An 18,066-nucleotide genomic window follows, 5' to 3' on the forward strand; every position below is an offset into this window, starting at 1 on the left:
GTGTTAACGTTAGGCTTATCACTAAAACTAGTTTTCAAAGCCTCACACAGACACAGAGCCTGTGGATATGGTCTTCTTAGTGCCATGGGATCTGGCTGCTCAAAATTGGGTGCCGGAATATCAGGCTGAACCCCTTACTCTGGTGGACACTTTTCACCCCTTCCTTCACAGATATCAAGGAGCACAAAGCAGGCAGCACTAACAATGGGGATATTGCTTTCATGAGCTGTGTCTACACGTGCACGCTACTTCGAAGTAGCGGCACTAACTGCGAAATAGCGCCCGTCACGGCAACACGCGTCGGGCGCTATTTCGAAGTTAACTTCGACGTTAGGCGGCGAGACGTCGAAGTCGCTAACCTCATGAGGGGATCGGAATAGCGCCCTACTTCGACGTTCAACGTCGAAGTAGGGACCATGTAGACGATCTGCGTCCCGCAACGTCGAAATTGCCGGGTCCTCCATGGCGGCCATCAGCTGGGGGGTTGAGAGATGCTCTCTCTTCAGCCCCTGCGGGGCTCTGTGGTCACCGTGGGCAGCAGCCCTTAGCCCAGGGCTTCTGGCTGCTGCTGCGGCAGCTGGGGATCCATGCTGCATGCACAGGGTCTGCAACCAGTTGTAGGCTCTGTGTATCTTGTGTTGTATAGTGCAACTGTGTCTGGGAGGGGCCCTTTAAGGGAGCGGCTTGCTGTTGAGTCCGCCCTGTGACCCTGTCTGCAGCTGTGCCTGGCACCCGTATTTCGATGTGTGCTACTTTGGCGTGTAGACGTTCCCTCGCAACGCCTATTTCGATGTGGTGCTGCGCAACGTCGAAGTTGAACATCGACATTGCCAGGCGTGGAGGACGTGTAGACGTTATTCATCGAAATAAGCTATTTCGATGTAGGCTTCACGTGTAGACGTAGCCATGGAGGTCTAACCTCATAAGTAAACAGCATAAACAACCTTATAAATGTCCAAAGGCACATTATACCACCATTCTGCAGTCTTTACTGCTGTCCAGGCTGTTGGTGTACAGCTTAACGTGAACATGGGGTACGCTGGGTCTCCCAGGATCTCAACTGGCATTTCAGCATCACCAATGGCTATTCTACATTCTGGAAAGAAATTTCCTGTTTGCAGCTTTCTGAACAGAGCTATGTTTCTAAGATGCTCATGTCATGCACCTTTTCTGACCATCCCATGTTGATGTCAGTGAGACGACCTGTGATCCACCCGTGCTTGCAACACCACTGAGAAGATTCCCTTTTGGTTTATGTATTCTTTGGCCAGGTGAGCTGGTGCATTCCATCTGTTGCCCCATCGCAGTTAGGAAATCCCATTGTGGCAAAAATATCCACCATGTCCTGCATGTTGTCCAAAGTTGCTACACTTCTTAGCAGCAGCCTCTTAATGACTTTGCGATCTTGACTCACAACAGATATCATGGTAGATTTACTTGCTCCAAATAGATGCCCCATTGACCCATAACAGTCTGGCATTGCAAGCTTCCACAAAACTATCACCACTTGCTTCTCCATTGTCAGAGCAGCTCTCATTGAGGAGCTGGGGAAAGCTCTTCCCACAGTTCCTAGAAAGTGGCCTTCAGCACTCAAAATGTCTACGGCCACTGCTCATCATCCCATAGCTGCATAACGATGTGGTCCCACCAGTCAGTGCTTGTTTCCTGGGGCAAGAAATAGTGACTTTTGCAAGCAATTATGAATTGCTCTGCTCTGTCTTCCAGCAGGGCTGCTTGTGTGGTATCACAGAGACTTCTGCATCAGTTGTATAAGTATTGCAGGATAAGGTGTGAGGTGTTTGCAATGCTCACAGTGTACAGCTGGAGTCCATGCTTATCGTATTATGGCATGTGCATGGGTAACTCAGGTTTACACAAAAGACATGAAAGAGGCTTGGCTCGTTTGCCATTGTTTCGGGGAGAATGAAGGTAAGTGCATCATGGGAAGCGAACGCCATGTTACCATAGCCACATAAGGCATTGCAAGCCCAACTTCAAATTCCGCTCCACTACGTGCACTGTGAAATAGCTACTCACAGAGCAATGCTCTGTGCCTCAGTGCAGGCTGGTATGAATGCACTCCGCTAACACAATGAGCTTAGTGCGGTCACGTAAGACTGACTTGCTTAAATCAGAAACCTGATGTCAATTCGCATTAAGTTCAATTAACTTTGTAGGGTAGACATAGCCAGAGTCTGACCTGGTGTCCACATTCCATAAATGGCAGCATAGCTAAACCCAAGAGTTCCAAAATCAGAACATTTATTTCACAAAACTACCCCTCAGCGAACATGCCTCTATGCTCCACATGTCCATGAAAAGCACCACTTCAAGTAGTTTCATGTTTTGAAAACAGCAAGAAACTTTATAGAAAAATTCCTTAGGCGGGGGATGTTTGATGCTGCTTTTTGTGTGACAGCTTTCAGTTCTAGTGTGCAAGCTAAGACCCACCCCCGAAACCTCTCTCAAGTCTCAAGTCTTGCTGTACTGACTTTTTGTCCTGAGATAGTGAGCAAAATCCCTACCTGTAAACCATTTTTCATATAGGCTATTCCCTGAATTCCGAGTTATTGGTGTAATCAACGATTACTTCCAGGAGTAGGTATTTCAGAATCAGCACCTGAGCATGTATGTATCAGAGAGTTGTTCCTCTCGGAGTATTTCTTGATTCTGGTGACACTGTACTCCTTTGAGCTATTACTGCAAATAACAACTGACTGCGGACTCACTATCTCTCACCCACTGAATTGTATTTTAATTTCTTTTCTTTCATTTTATGCAACAGTAACCTGGGTTTAAAAGCATTTTGCTCACAAGGCTTGTCAACACAGCATGATAATGTACTCTTAGTTTACACCAGTTTCAGTTAGATCAAGAGGCTATAATTAAAAGGCTATAATTATGAACTGGTCTGAAGAATTGATATTCAGTGCTGGTCAGATCAAGAAGCTGCTTGTTCCCTCTACTTACATCAGAGTTACATTGGAAGAGACTGAAGGGACAGCGCGTAAATTGGTACCATCACAGTCAAGCTCTAGGCCTCGGCACAGACATGCTGCTGGCACAGAATCAACCACTGAAGGAAAAGAAGATAGAGGTCATGGCAAAAGGTGGTTAGTGGGGTTGGGAGACAAGAGGTGGAGAGGAAAAAGGCATTTAGCAGAATAATGTCAGGGTGCACGGAACAGAGATGGATAATACTGTTCTCAAGTACACATTTGATTTAGATCTAGTAAGACAATGACTGATATAATACAGATAATTAAAAAAAAAGATTGGTATTCACTCCTGAGACTAACACAATAGCAGCACATTCAGAACACAAATTTGAGTTTGGAATTATGATTGTGGTCTTATGTGGTGGGGAGGATCTGCCTTGGGTCCCATTTCTGTGAAACCCTCAATCCATGATTTGCATGACTTCCCCTGCCAGAATGTTTAGTTGCCATTACCTTATCTGGGGTAGCCTGTGCATTGTTCTGTGCAGTGTGCAAGGGGAGACGAATGGAGCCAACACATTTGTTTCCTCTTTAATACCAACCTTGAGCCATGCCTGGGCATAATCCCTGTTTCTCTGCTTTGACCTAGCACCTCCAGTAATGCTAGCTAAGGTTAGGTGGGGTTAGCTAAGGTCCATGGCCTCTGCTCAGATCTGTCCTGGCCAATGAAGAACCTGTTGCTGGCTTTCAAGTGCACAGGGGAGATTTTCAAAGGCACAGATAGCTAGTAGATGCCCATGTCTCATGGAAAGACAATGAAGAATGGAAACTTAACTGCAGCTTAGAAAATCTCCTCTGATCGAAGCAAGCAAACTGCCCCTCCCACTACCCCCTCAGACTGCGTCTGACTGCCTCACATCTCCAGGAGATCTTGCTCGTGCAGTGTTGCCCTCTGCCCATCCCCTCCTGAATGCTGTGAAGCCTTACGGTATGTCTACATGCAGCTTTACTCCAAAATAAGCCATTCCAGAATAGCTATTCCAAAATTTTCCAAAATACCTTATTTCGAAATAACAAAGCTAGACATAAAAATGCATTTCAAAATCACACTTAGGCTGTGTCCACACGGAGCCCTAGTGCTGGCAGTGTGATGCAAATAAGCTGTCTTGAAAATGCAAAACAATATGCATATTCATGAGGTTAATTTGCATATTTACAGCAGAAATCAAGCAGTGTAGATGTGATTCTGCCAGCAAAAACCCCCTTTGTCAGCAGCCCCTTATGCCTGACTGTGCTTAATGGCACAGTGTTGTAGCATGTAATGGAAAGCAATTGATATAAAAAGCAGAACAAAAACAGAAGATGTAGCAAACTGTACTTTAAATTTCACATAAATGGTTACATTTTGAAAAATGGAAGCTTGAGGGCCATGCCCCAAATTGCAAGCACGTGATTTGTGCTGCACAATGATGATTTCAAGGACTAATTGGTCAATTACACATCATTAGTCCAGGGAATAGCCTGATTTACATGCAACAGTGCTCATGCAGAGAGCTTTCATTTTAAAGTTTTGGCCCTAAGATGATGAATAAAACTAAATTACAAACACAAAGAAAAGAATGCATTCTCTTATAAGAATGGCCAAACATTTCCACTTTTTTCATTTCGGACACCAAAGGCTTGTCTAAATTTGAAACGCTGCTGTGGCAAAGCTGCCAACCTGCTGTAGACTTCACTACAGGATTTCAGTGAAGGCCCTTCCTAGTCTGATGGGAGTTCTTTTGTAAGTGTAGTAATCAATCTCCTCAAGAGGTGGTAGGTAAATTGATGGGAAAATTCCTTTGTTGACCCAGACTGTCTAATCTGGGGTTAGCTCAATCTAACTATGTCACTAAGGTGTGTGGATTTTTTATTCTGCTCACATAGCTGAGTCAACTTGCCTTGTTAGTGTAGACCAGGCCTAACTTAGTGTTGAATTATTTGCCTACAAGAATTGTGAGCTATTACTTGTAAATAAGGAGATCTAATCTGAATGAAATGTATATTTAGGAATCTTACTTCATCTTTACTCAATCTTTCTACACCATTTTTCACATCTGGTTCTTCAGTTAAGTCAGTTTGTGGCAAGACCACAATTTGATTCAATAAAACAAAAAACTGACAAGTAATACCAAGTTGCCTTTTCCTTTTGGTCCCTGTAGTTTGCACTATCAACTCTTCTTTGCACATTTATGATCCTGCTAATTTCTGTTTGTTCTGTTCTGTTCTTCTATAATAGTTAGCATTTCCACAGTACACTAGAATATTTCCGAGGGGTATTAGCAGTAGTGATTACTGCAGTGAAAGAAGATGGTTAAGCCTCTTGGTTCAGCAACTGAACTGTACAGAACCACTCAATAAAAGGTTCTATTTTTCAACATTTTCCAGTGCAGAAAAAGTTAATTGAAAAAAATACTGACATGGTACTTGTGGAAAAAATCATTCTGCTTCTCTTCGTTCCCCAGGGTGTGAAGCTACCCGCTATACCTCCTTCTGCGGCTGGGATGCAAACCTCAATTATTATGTCTTCTTTTAATCCTAGCTCTGTATAGAGGAGATAGTAAGTAATGAGCTTACCTAATACAGCATGACCCATCTGACAAGAATGGTGGGCAATACACTATCTTAGTCTAATGAATGTAACTCTGACTGAAGTAGCAGAATCTCTGGCAAATAACTGGTTTCATCTGTTACTTCAATTATGTTACTGAAATTGATGGGCACAATCCAAAAGATCTAATCTAAAATCTCACAAATTTGAATTTATTCAAACAGAATTGGAATGATCCTTTTTGGTTCCATGTTTATGTATAATACTTCATAACAAATTGCTACTTGCAATTATATTCGGATCCTATACTTCTTTCTCTATTTCTGGCTTTCTCTATTATCTGCATGGCTTACAAATTTTTTAAAAGAGTATATAGGCTCTGGTTTCTACCTCTCCTGGGAGGGGGAGATTATTTTTAAATATTTATCCATTTATTTATTTTGGTGTGTGGACATTGTAGGAGAGAAAGGCTGAGATTTTTTAAAATATATTTTGTTCTGAAAGATGTGGGTTCTGATCATTCCAGTTTGTTTATCTCTCTAAGAATATAAATTGAGTTGATAACTGATGTATCAGTGATGTTTCCAATAGAGGAATTAATCTCCTTCACAGAGCAACTTCACTGTAGCCTGAAAGTAACTATTAATAGAACTGAAATTTGCATCAATGCATTGAAATGACATAGAATTTTCATTCTATAGCACTATAAATGGAATTATGCAGCAGACGAATATGTTGTAAGAAAGTTGCAATATATTTTCTTCTGAGAACTTATTGTAATAAACACATGCATATCTTCTGTTAATACTTACAGCACTCAGATGTCTTTGCCTCAAACGCCTGTGGGGAAGTAATTTCTTTGTAATTTGCAAAATATTTATCAAATTGCTGAGACCATCCATTGTTGTCTCCTAATAAGAAATCAGAGAAGGCACGTTTTATCAAAACAAAACCAAAACAAACAAAAATACATTTCAAAACATTTGCCACAGATATGGCAGGTTGTAGGCGCTTTAGTAAATTTAGTTTTGAAATTTGTTGCTTAGATTCTTCATTTTTCTTTCTGTCATGTTCTCTTTCAGGAATTCACATACACCAATGAGAAAATGGCTCCTGCATAGATGGCTGTCCATACATAACACATACACACACCCCGTTACGGAACTATGTGCGTTTGACAGACAGGGTTTCTTCCACCTTACAGAATTCCAGCATTTTGCTGTGATGAAGAGAAAAATAAAAGACTTCCATCACAATGTCTCCTCAAGCAAAATAAAAAAAAGATGGGTAAAAAGAGAGCAATAAGGCTTATCCACTTGTTCCACGTTATAATAGGCTGAATATTCTCAAGTGCATTCTCCAATTTAGTTTAAATGACTCATAGGCATGGGTGCCAGTTTTATATAATTTTTGGTGGTGTCCAGAAAGGGTTCAAGCAGAGTCATCCTGTCCATAGGATGGACCAGTGCAACTGCTCTGACCCACTTACTTTTGGGGAGTCCTGCACTTCAGGGGGAACTGGGGTCCAAGGCAGCCTTGAAGGTTAGTTGACCGCTTGATGATGGCAGTGGAGAATGACTCAGCTCCAGCCTGCCCTGCCCCTGTTCTGCTCCCTCCCACTCCCTTCTACCCTTTCCTCTAAGTCCCTGCCCTGTCTCTTCCCACTCCTGCTCCACCTCCCACCCAGCTCCCATTCTGCTCCTCCCCTCCAGCCTCTGTCCCACCCAACCTCTTTCCAGCATCCAGCCCCTCTTCCAAGTTGTACCTGGAGCTAACAGGCTGGGACTGATGGAACAAGGCAGGTTACTTGCTGCTGATTATGCCAGGCCCATCATTAATCTCCCACACTGCCCTGCACCCTACATCTCCCTGATGTCCAAGGTTACCCAAAGCAAGGGGCCTGGAGCAGTTGCCTTGATCCATTGTATGGAAGTGATGGCTGTGGAACTATAACCCCAAATGTTGATGAAGCTGGGCCCATGTTCCTGAATATTGATGGGGCATGAACACCACACCATAAAACTTGCTGCCTGTGCTCATGTGATGGGACTTCCGTAATGTTTCTTGGAAGATTGTTCCACGTTATAATAGGCTGAATATCAGGAAGTATTTCCTCACAGTGCCATCTTTCTCTCTGCCCAGCATATAGGGGTCAAGTTATATGTGTGGTATTTTTGAGGACAAGTTGTGTGACCTAGTTTATACTTGTTGGTTCAAGTAAGTTCACCATAGACTTCCTTAAATAAAGCAGCATTGAGCACCATTACCTGAAACTAGTTATTGTGCATACACTGGTGCAACAGATCAAGGATGTAAAAATCAAGTAAAGAGAGTCTCTTTTAACTTCTTCCCACAAGAAGGAACTTTCAAATATGCTGATGCAGTGCATCCAGGAAGGTACTGTTGCTTTGGAAGACTTTCACATGCTGTTGTAAATAATGTGTTCTGGTCAAATCAAAACTTCATAGAATTCTAGGGCTGGAAGGACCTCAGGAGGTCATCTAGTCCAGCCCCCTGCTTAAAGCAGGATCAACCCTAACGAAATCATCCCAGCTATGACTATGTCAAGCTGGGACTTAAAAACCTCTAGGGATGGAGATTCCACCACCTCTCTTGGTAGCACATTCTAGTGCTTTACCACCCTGCTGGCAAAATAGTTTTTCCTAATATCCAACCTACACCGCTCCCTCTGTAACTTCAGACCATTGCTCCTTGTTCTGCCACCTGTCACCATAGAGAAGAATAGTAACAGAGAGGAAGCCGTGCTAGTCTATACACTATCAAAACAAAAAGCAGTCAAGTAGCACTTTAAAGACTAGCAAAATAGTTTATTAGGTGAGCTTTCATGGGACAGACCCACTTCTTCAGACCATAGCCAGACCAGAACAGACTCAATATTTAAGGCGCAGAGAACCAAAAACAGTAAGCAAGGAGGACAAATCAGAAAAAGATAATCAAGGTGAGCAAATCAGAGAGTGGAGGGGTGGGGGGAAGGTCAAGAATTAGACTGAGCCAAGTATGCAGACAAGCCCCTCAAATTCGGCATATTAACACATGGTTTAAATCGTGATGGGAACTTTCTGAGTCACTATAGGGGCTCGTCTGCATACTTGGCTCAATCTAATTCTTGACCTTCCCCCCACCCCTCCACTCTCTGATTTGCTCACCTTAGCTACGTCTACGCATGTATGCTACATCGAAGTAGTGACATCGAAATAAGCTATTTCGATGAATAGCGTCTACACGTCCTCCAGGGCTGGTGCTGTCGACCTTCAATGCCGACGTTGGGCAGCACTACATCGAAGTAGGTGCTGCAGGGGAGCGTCTACATGCCAAAGTGGCCCACTTCGAAATAAGGGTGCCAGGAACAGCTGCAGACAGGGTCACAGGGTGGACTAGCACTTCCCGGGCAACAGCAAGCCGCTCCCTTAAAAGGCCCCTCCCAGACACACTTGCACTAAACAACACAAGATCCACAGAGCTGACAACTGGTTGCAGACCCTGTGCATGCAGCATGGATTCTCAGCTGCAGCAGCAGCCAGAAGCCCTGGGCTAATGGCTGCTGCACACGGTGACAATAGACTCCCGCAGGGGCTGGAGAGAGCATCTCTCAACCCCTCAGCTGATGGCCACCATGGCGGACCCCGCTATTTTGATGTTGCGGGACGCGGATCATCTACACGTGCCCTACTTCGACATTCAACGTCGAAGTAGGGCGCTATTCCCATCTCCTGTTGGGGATAGCGACTTCAATGTGGTGGGTGCTATTTCGAAGTTGGCACGGCTACTTCGAAGTAGCCAGCTCATGTAGACATGGCTCTTGATTATCTTTTTCTGATTTGTCCTCCTTGCTTACTGTTTTTGGTTCTCTGCTCCTTGAATATTGAGTCTGTTCTGGTCTGCTTATGGTCTGAAGAAGTGGGTCTGTCCCACAAAAGCTCACCTAATAAACTATTTTGCTAGTCTTTAAAGTGCTACTTGGCTGCTTTTTATTTTCATTGAGAAGAAGTCTCTCTCCATCCTCTTTAGAGCCCTCTTTCAGAAAGTTGAAAACTGCTATCAAATTGCCCTTTAGTCTTCTCTTCTGCAAACTAAATAAGCCCAGATCTGTCAGCCACTTCACATAGGTCATGTGCTCCAGACCCCTAATCATTTTTGTTGCCCTCTGTTGAACCCTCTTCAGTGCATCCCCATCCTTCTTATAGTTGGGGGGCTGGAAGGCAGAACTGGATGCAATACTCCAGATGAGGCCTCACCAGAGCTGAGTAGAGGAGAATAATTACTTTTCTAGATCTGCTGGAAATGCTTCTTCTAATGCACCCCAATATGCCATTAGCCTTCTAGGTTATAAGGGCACACTGTTGACTAATATCCACTGTATTCCCTAGGTCCTTCTCTGCTGCACTACTACTTAGTCACTCAGTCCCCTGCCTGTAACAGTGCTTGGGATTCTTCCATCCCAAGTGCAGGACTCTGCACTTTTTTTTGTTGAACCTCATCAGATTTCTTTTGACCCAATCCTCCAATTTGTCTAAGAACATAAGAACATAAGAACGGCCATACTGGGCCAGACAAAGGTCCATCTAGCCCAGTATCCTGTTTGCCAACAGTAGCTAATACCAGGTGCCCCAGGGGAGGTGAACCGAAGACAATGATCAAGCGATTTGTCTCCTGTCATCCATCTCCCGCCTTCGACAAAAAGCTAGGCACCTTACCTTATCCCTTGCTAATCGTCATCTATGGACCTCACCTCCAAATATTTATCAAGCTCTTTTTTAAACTCTATTAGAGTCCTGGCCTTCACAGCATCCTCTGGTAAGGAGTTCCACAGGTTGACTGTGTGCTGTGTGAAGAAAAACTTTCTTTTATTAGTTTTGAACCTGCTACCCATTAATTTCATTTGGTGTCCTCTAGTTCTTACATTATGGGAACAAGTAAATAACTTTTCTGTATTCACTTTCTCCACACCATTCATGATTTTATATACCTCTATCATATCGTCCCTCAGTCTCCTCTTTCCTAAACTGAAAAGTCCCAGTCTCTCTAGCCTCTCCTCATATGGGACCCATTCCAAACCCTTAATCATTTTAGTTGCCCTTTTCTGAACCTTTTCTAATGCCAATGTATCTTTTTTGAGGTGAGGAGACCACATCTGCATGCAGTACTGAAGATGTGGGTGTACCATAGTTTTATATAGGGGAAGTAAGATATTCTTCATCTTATTTTCTATCCCTTTTTTAATTATTCCTAACATCCTATTTGCTTTACTGACTGCCGCTGCACATTGTGTGGATGTTTTCAGGTTACTCTGGACCCTATTCCAACCCTCCAATGTACCTACCTGACCCCCTACCTTGGTGTCATCTGCACATCTGTTCAGGGTACAATCCATACGCTCATCCAGGTCATTGATAAAGATGTTGACCAGTACTGGCCCTATAACTGATCCTTGGGGCACTCCACTTGAAACTGACTACCAACCAGACACTGAGCCATTGGCCACCACCCATTGGGCCCATCTGTAGAGCCAATTTTCTATCCATTTTATGGGCCATGTATCCAATCCATATTTCCTTAACTTATGGGCAAGAATATTGTGGGAGACTGTATCAAAAATCAAGGTATATCACATCTATTGACTTACCCATGTTCACAGAGCCAGTTATCTAATCATAGAAGTTGATCAGATAGGTCAGGCACAACTTGCCCTTGACTATTCTTGATCACTTTCCCCGCTTCCGAATGCTCCAAAATGTATTATTTGAGGATTTCTTCCATGATTTTTCCAGGGATTGAGGTAAGGCTGACCCATCTATAGTTCCCTGGCTTGTCCTTCTTTTCCTTTTTAAAGATAGGTGCAACAATTGTCTTTTTCCAATCATCTGTGAACTCTCCGATCTCTGTGAGTTTTCAAAGATAATGGCCAAAGGCTCTGCAGTGATGTCTGCCAATTCCCTCAGTACCCTTGTATGCATTAAATCTGGACCCATGGATCTGTGTGTGTCTAGCTTTTCTAAATAGCTCTTAACCTCTCCATTCCCCACCAAGGGCCGCCCACCTCCTTCCCATACTGCATTGCCTAATGTCATAGTCGGGGAGCTGACCTTGTCCGTGAAGACTGAGGCAAAAAAAGCATTGAGTACTTCAGCCTTTGCCATGTCATCTGCCACCAGATTACCTCCCTCATCCAGTAATAGCCCCACACCCTCCCTTGATAAGCCTCTTATTGTTAACATACCTGTAGAAGCCCTTCTTGTTGCCCTTCACATTCCCTGCTAGCTGCAGTTACAATTGTTCTGTCGTTTTCCTGATTACTGCCCCGGCATTCTCCAGCCATATATTTATACTACTCCTTAGTCATCTGGCCAAGTTTCCACTTCTTATATGCATCCTTTCTGAGTTTAAGCTCACCAAGGATTTCCCTTGCAAGCCAAGCTGGTTGCCTACCATATTTCCTTTTCTTATTGTGCATCAGGATGGCTTGTTCCTGTGCCTTCTATAAGATGTCTTTAAAATACTGCCAGTTCTCCTGAACTCCTTTCCCCTTCATATTAGCCTCCTAGGTGATCCTGCCCAGTTCTCTCAGGGAGTCATAAGTTTGCTTTTCTGAAATCAAGGGTCTGTATTTTACTGCTCACTTTTCTTCCTTTTGATAGATTTCAGGACTCTGACATCTATCATCTCATGATCACTGCAGCCCAGGTTGCCACCCACCTGTATTTCTTCTACATGTTCTTCCCTGTTTGTGAGCAGCAGGTGAAGATGCACATGGCCCCTGGTCGGTTCCTTGTGCACTTGTACCAGGAGGTTATCCCCAATATTCTCCAAAAACCTCCTGGATTATTTGTCTGCTGCTATATTGATCTCCCAACAAATGTCTGCATGATTAAAATCTCCCACGAGACCCAGAACCTGTGATTTGGAAGCTTCTCTTAGTTGTCTGAAGAAATTCTCATCTACCTCATCTACTTGATCTGGTGGCCTATAGCAGACACCACACACTACATCACCTCTGTTGCTTTTGCTTCTAAGCTTAACCCAAAACCACTCAGCTGTCTCTTTGCCCTCCATAAACTGGAGCTCTGAGCAATTATATTTCTCTTTCACAGAAATCACAAATCTTCCTCCTTTTCTTCCCTGCCTGTTCTTCCTGAGCAATTTATACCTTCCATGACAGTGCTCCAGTTATGTGAGTCACCCACCAAGCCTCTGTTATTCCAATCACCTCATACTTTGTCTGTGCCAGGGCCTCTAATTCTTCCTGTTCATTTCATAGGCTTCTTGCATTCAAGTATGAACACCTTAGATAATAAGCTGATTGGCCTACTTTCCCCTTTTTAACGAGTGGTCCTCCTTTGTTGCACCTTCTTCCTTCCCCACTTACCTCAGGACTTGGGTCACCCTCCCCCAGCACACCTAGTTTAAAGCCCTCCTCACTAGGTTTGCAACCCTGCCCACAAAGATGCTATCTCCTCTTTTTGTTAGAATTCCATGGTCGAAGAAGCCAAATCTCTCTCTCCAACACCACCTGCACAACCACACATTTACCTCTGTGATTTAATGATCTCTACCTGGACCACTCTCTTCAACATTGAGGATGGATGAGAATACCACTTGCACTCCATATTCTTTGATCTTCCTTCCCAGAATTACATAATCTGCAGTGATCTGCAGTTAGGGACCTGGACCATGGATTCTACATAAAATACAGACTTGATGGGTCACTTTTCAACCTTTGTTGTCTGAATGCTAAAACCAAGTTGCTTGAGAGGCTCATCCTTGAAGCCCTTTTGGCTGACGACTGAGCACTTATGGCACACAAGGAATCTGATCTCCAGCTCATCATCAACAAGTTTGCTGATGCCACTTGCCTCTTTGGTTTGACCATCAGTCTAGGAAAGACAGAGGTGCTGTTTCAACCTGCTCCAGGATCTGCTGCTCTCCCCACTTCAATCTTTACTGAAGGAGCAGAGTTAAAAACAGTAGAGCAGTGCAAGTACCTTGGCAGTGTGATAGCCAATGAGGGCTCCCTTGACAAAGAAATCAGTGCGAGAATCTGCCAGGCCAGCCGGGCACTAGGACGTCTGAGAGTGCAAGTGTTGAATCAGCACAATATCTGACAGTCCACTAAACTGAAAGTGTACAAGACTGTAGTCCTGACCAGTCTCCTGTATGGCTGTGAAACCTGGACCTTGTACAGAAAACATATAAAACTGCTGGAGCGCTTCCACACGCGCAGCCTGAGGTCCATACTGCACGTTCGATGGCAGGACAGAGTTACAAACCTGAATGTTCTGGACAGAGCAGGAACCACGAGCATTGAAGTCATGATTCTGAAAGCCCAGCTTCGCTGGACAGGGCACGTCATACAAATGGAGGAGTCAAGAATCCCTAAGCAACTCCTCCACGGTGAACTCTTCCAGGGCAAAAGGAATCAAGGTAGGCCTCACAAGAAGTATAAAGACTGCGTGAAGGCCAACATTGCTCATTCCGGTTTAAAACCAGATCAGCTAGAGCAGCATTCGAAAGACCGAACAGGCTGGCATGCTCTCGTACGACATGCGTATGACAACTTTGAAGAGCAGTGACGTGTATGCCTCATTGATGTTCATGAGAGGAAGAAAGCAACAGCAACAGCCTCACCAACAGAGCCAGGACAATTCCCTTGCCCCCACTGTGAACGCCCATGTCGTTCACAGCTTGGACTCCTCAGCCACATGCGAATCCACAACTGATGAGCCTGTGCAAGCTCAAGATGTCATCATCGGATTTGATGGACTACCTACTAGTGATCCGCTCAAGGTAGTTCTTTCCTATGTCATTGGTTCCTACATGGAGAAGTAGGAAGGGGTAATAATCGGCAGGTTTGGTGATTTCTGGAAATCCTTCTGTCACATCCTGTATTCTAGCTCCTGGTAAGCAACAAACTTCCTGAGATTCAAGGTCTGGACAGCAGATGGATGACTCCATCCCTCTTAGGAGGGAGTCCTTGACCACCACCACCCATCTTCTTCTCTTGGGGGTGGTGGGCGTAGAACTACCATCCCCTAGGACTACTCATCCCATGCCTTCCAGCCAGTGGGCTGTTCTCAGAGAAGGGATCAGAAGGGTCTCTACCACAGTATTGTCCACTATATCATCCATGCAGAGAGCTTGAACGCAGTTGCTTACATCTACAGGAATTGGAGATAACTGAACTGGCTTTCATTTCTTGGAGGTTATGTGCTTCCAGTTTTCTTCCCAATTTTCTACTGCCCTCATTGGTTGATCAGTCTGCTGTGCCTGCAGGACTAAGTGCTGTCTTCTTTTGAGAAAGTTTTCACCTTTTCTGATGGACCAAAGTGGTTGATATTTGAGCTTCAAGTCCTCTAAACTTTTCTTCCAAGCTGGTGAGCAGCTTGTACTTGGTACATATGAAATCCCTTCTGTCTTCCAAGAGGAAAACAAGCATAGCACATGCAGTGCAGGTCACAACAGCTGAGCTGTCAGTAGACTTGTCACTATCCATTTTTTTCCTTTCTTCAGAGAATTTGCTCAGAAGATATCACAGCTTATTTGAAAGGCAGAATAGAAATAAAACTATAAAAAAAGAATTCAAATAATAATATGGGAAAACTCCCCTGTTTGCAGGTCCCGCTGGTTGCTAGCCTCTGGCTTGTGAAACCTTCTTTCCTTTGGTCCCTCCTACTCCTGGTGAGTCACAGGAGGAGGGTCTCTCTCTCTCTTTCGCTCTCTCTCACACACACACACACACACACACTAACCGCCACAGTAACAGGAATTCAAATTCAAGAAATCAGCCTAGCAAACTGAAATTCAGATTCAAACAATCAGCCTAACAATCAAACTCACCCACAAATAACTGAGATCAATCAGTAACTGAAATTCAAATTCAAACAACCAAACTTAATAAAGAAGACAAATGAACACTGTAATAAACAGAAAATGGCATTGACTTGCCTGTATCAAAGTTTCCATTCTAAGATGGATTTTGATTTTTCTTTAACTTTATCAAAATACTCCTTTTGGCCTAATTCTTTTTCTTTGGATCAATTTGGACCAATATCATAAACAATGCCACTAATTATCAAGATAGCAGCCACCAACTGTCACTGTTGATGGTTATTTAAAGTGTTATTTGTACTTGCAATTATATATTTCATTGTTAGAAATGCTTCTTGTGTTATGAATTTAGCCAGATGATTACAGCTTTATTCTGAGTGTCATGAATCTATGGGAATTCTTCCCCCTGAATTTTTAATTTAGTGTATACTTGCTTTCATTCACTGTGGAAGCATTTTCTAAAGTTTTGTAGTTAAGGGCCCCTGTTCACATTTATCAGTTTGGTAATACTGAAAAAGGCAAAAGAAATCAGAAGTAGAATTTACTTGTCAACCTGTAATTTTTTCTTATTGTCTCCTTACCTTCCAACCATGGAAGCTTCTTATTTTTAATTCTTACTCCCCGCCGCCATCTTTATAGCTTTATAATGCAATACCAACATATAGAGCTGTTCACAAATCTGATTACTAGCCAAAACCAATGAATTCCATTTCATGAAATATATTGTTTTGACATGTGTTTCTTTCTAACATACATTGACATTTTTAACTAAAAGGAGAGAATGTGCTCCCAAGAAAGCCAATAGCTCAGCGATTAGAGCACTCATGCAGGTTCAGTCTCCTTGCTCTACCTGACTCAGATAGTAGAGTGCTCTAACTGTTGAGTTACAGAGTTAGTTACTTTCTGGTCTGAAGAATTTTTACTTATTTATAAGGCAGGGAACAGCCGCAAATGGAAAGATTGCAAGAGAGACTACCAGTATAGCCCAGAGTTTAGGCCACTCGTGTGGGTTCAAGGCAAAACTTCAAATCCAGGAGAGGAGGGATACACACAGGTGTCCTAACATCTTAGCTATTCTAGGTTGAATTTTCTCATTTGCTCATTTTGAGCAGAAACTCCATCCCAGACTGGAGAAACCTTCTGAATAAAATCCGGCAGACAAAGGTATAATTTTGTGAAGTCTTGTCTTTGAGAAATCAATATTTCCTGATGAAAGGATGTTTAGTCTTAAAATTCCCAAGCAGCTCTGTTACCTCTATAGTAGGCCTGCAAATTAGGTTAGCTGAGAAAGCAAATTATACACTCTGATTGATAAATATTATAAAAATTAGCCGTCTCCAGGCAGTCTGCTGTTATATTTCATTGACCTATTCATTTATTATACAAAAAGTAGAAAAGAAGACTTAAGGCAAAGCAAGACCCCAACATTATTGTTATTGAAGCCCGCCATGGCTGCCATGTTTCACCTGGGCCTGGAGCACCAAATAGCCAGGGAATACTGACTTGGGGAAATTTTGCAAAGCCAGCTCCTGAATTTCTACCCCAAATAGGTGAAGGCTAGTCTTGCCATATTGCTGTAAAATAGACAAAGCAGCATTCTATTGCACATGTGGGCAATGATCAGGAGCCCTTCTGATCTTGACCTGCTACTTGGCCACATTTTCTCCTCAAATGCCATTTTCTGAAAGATAACTATTCTCAGATGTAAGGAATGTGCCAGCAGGAGCTCAATACTGCTGAAGGAGTTGGGGAATGTGTCCTCCAGAGATCATTTACATAAAAATACAAAGGTGTGCATATGTAATGCCTTGTAAACAAAGCCTGATGAGAGCAGGCAAAGCAATGACGTTTTGTCTATTGTAAACAACATGTTGCTATAAAGTCACAATTTATGCTATCATTCAGTGTAAGAACTGGGGAGTCTCAACAATGATTGAAGTTTTGTGGGGGTACAGGGCAGTCATCACTACTGTGTAAGATATGGATTGCAGGGAGCATCCCCCCTCAAAGCATTGTGAGAGTGAAAGGGGGGAAGTAGAGTGGTTGAACCAGACAGCTGGAAGCCTTTTGGCTATAGGTCTGTAAAAGTGGCTGAATGACAGAACGCATCAGGGTGATGTGTCAGGGCCTGCACAGACTGGACCGAGTTGTAAGTGGGCATTTGAAAAGGGGTTATGAAGAAAGTTTGGGTGTGTGGATTGGCTGGTTCCAGTATTGGACTCGTGAGCTTGAGAGGCAAAGGACACTGCTCAATCCATTTGAGTTGGCACAGTTACATAATGATTGGTTATGAACTCTGGGTGTGGTATTTTCCCAAGCTTATGCCATATGACTTTTTTGCCTCTTTAATTAAAAGTTTCTTTTCTACACTCAGACTCAGTGTTTGTGAGTGGGGAAGCATTGCCTCTCCGAGGTGCCCAGGGGTATTTGAATTTCCCAGGCTGCTGGGTGGGGGCTCGAGCCACTTCTGTGTGAGATGGATGAAAGGGAATCCCTAGATGTTGAACCCGGCCCTGGGTGCTGCCAACTCCTTCTGGCAGAAGGGTTACACAAAAAACAAAAACAACCAAAAAGCAAAACAAAAAACCAACCAACCAACCAAACAATAGAAAACAGCCATATCCTTGCCTTGAGTTAGGATATGTCTATCTTATGCGGAAGATCGACCTAGTCAGGGTTGATCTTCTGGGGATT

General features: G+C 43.5%; 1 protein-coding gene across 1 annotated transcript in view; it reads right to left on the reverse strand.

Annotated features, from left to right (window-relative positions):
- RXFP1 (relaxin family peptide receptor 1) overlaps window positions 1–18,066 on the reverse strand; it is a 152,342-nt gene that overhangs the window by 80,392 nt on the left and 53,884 nt on the right. The window contains exons 3-4 of the mRNA XM_074991881.1: window positions 6,342–6,440; window positions 2,971–3,076 (exon numbers count right to left, since the gene is read on the reverse strand). Of these exons, the coding sequence (XP_074847982.1) occupies window positions 2,971–3,076; window positions 6,342–6,440 (205 nt within the window). The remainder of the gene's footprint in view (window positions 1–2,970; window positions 3,077–6,341; window positions 6,441–18,066) is intronic.

The sequence above is a fragment of the Carettochelys insculpta genome, chromosome 4 (assembly GCF_033958435.1).
Source record: "Carettochelys insculpta isolate YL-2023 chromosome 4, ASM3395843v1, whole genome shotgun sequence".
Classification (NCBI taxonomy): Eukaryota; Metazoa; Chordata; order Testudines; family Carettochelyidae; genus Carettochelys; species Carettochelys insculpta.